Genomic DNA, 1,179 nt, shown 5'->3' with positions numbered 1-1,179 from the left:
AAAAAAGTGTTAAAGGAATCCTGGACGTTTTCTAGTCCAACTCCAGAGATGAGAACAGGGTTAAAATGCCTCTTGATGAATGGCTAGACAGGTGGTCTCCTGAGCTGCTGATCTATCTACCTGGGGGTTCTAGAATCTGACTCTGTCACAACCTAAGAATTAACTGAATGCTGAGGCAGTGCTGTTGATCAGAAGCATGGCTGGTTATTGCCCCTCTTTAGCAGCACCACGTAGATGTGAGTGCTGAATGGAGCAGTCAGTGCTTTGGTGGGAAATGATAACTGACTGGAATGTGCCCCTAGTAACAGAGTTCTGACCACCATTAGGCGTTGGGGTGGTGGGGGAGGGTCATCTCTCAGGATAACTGCCTCATGCTCCTCATTGCTGACGAATTTTCGGCTTGATTCTTCAGGAAATTTCCGGAATTGTTTAATTGGTTTAAAAACTTTCTGGGCTATAAGGAGTCTGTGCATCTGGAAACCTTCCCGAAGGAGCGAGCCACCGAGGGCATCGCCATGGAGATAGATTATGCCTCCTGTAAACGGCTGGGCTCCAGCTATCGAGCCTTGCCCAAGAGCTACCAGCAGCCCAAGTGTACAGGACGGACTCCTCTCTGTAAAGAGGTAAGGCTTCCCCAAGCAAGGCTCAGTCCTAGGCTTACTCCAGCAGGGCGCCAGCAGTCGATGTAGGATTGATATGATCAGGGACATCAAGATTTTCAAAAGAAAGCCTCACTTTTATTTATGGGTGTGTATGTACTTGCTAAAGGTGAAACCTACAGAATTAATAAAAAGGAGACCTTAAAGTGTTCATTGCAGATTGAGTTAAAAGCTAACGATTTTTCCACACACATTTTGAAGCCCCTCATATTAGCTACCGAGTAATGTTTTTAGCGTTTCTCCTTCCTAGAGAGTTCAGTCTATGTATTGAGAATGCTTTTCAGGCTCTTCTCCTCTTCCCCACAGGTTTTAAACGACACCTGGGTTTCCTTTCCTTCCTGGTCTGAGGACTCGACCTTTGTGAGCTCCAAGAAGACCCAGTATGAAGAGCATATCTATCGATGTGAAGACGAACGCTTTGAGGTACAAGCTCCGGGCACGAGGAGGTCCCGAGTGAAAGATGGGCATTTCTACTCCTGCACACAGTCGCATCCTGGGCACCCACAGAGGCACTTCTCCC

At 47.3% G+C, this 1,179-nt stretch overlaps 1 protein-coding gene across 1 annotated transcript in view; it reads left to right on the top strand.

Annotated features, from left to right (window-relative positions):
- SIN3A (SIN3 transcription regulator family member A) overlaps window positions 1–1,179 on the top strand; it is a 63,828-nt gene that overhangs the window by 42,185 nt on the left and 20,464 nt on the right. Inside the window, exons 10-11 of the mRNA XM_004712048.2 lie at window positions 413–623; window positions 966–1,082. Of these exons, the coding sequence (XP_004712105.1) occupies window positions 413–623; window positions 966–1,082 (328 nt within the window). The remainder of the gene's footprint in view (window positions 1–412; window positions 624–965; window positions 1,083–1,179) is intronic.

Source organism: Echinops telfairi, unplaced genomic scaffold (genome assembly GCF_000313985.2).
Source record: "Echinops telfairi isolate 266 unplaced genomic scaffold, ASM31398v2 ScPeMD7_7475;HRSCAF=8513, whole genome shotgun sequence".
Taxonomy (NCBI): domain Eukaryota; kingdom Metazoa; phylum Chordata; class Mammalia; order Afrosoricida; family Tenrecidae; genus Echinops; species Echinops telfairi.
This window is presented reverse-complemented; position numbering and strand designations above follow the sequence as displayed.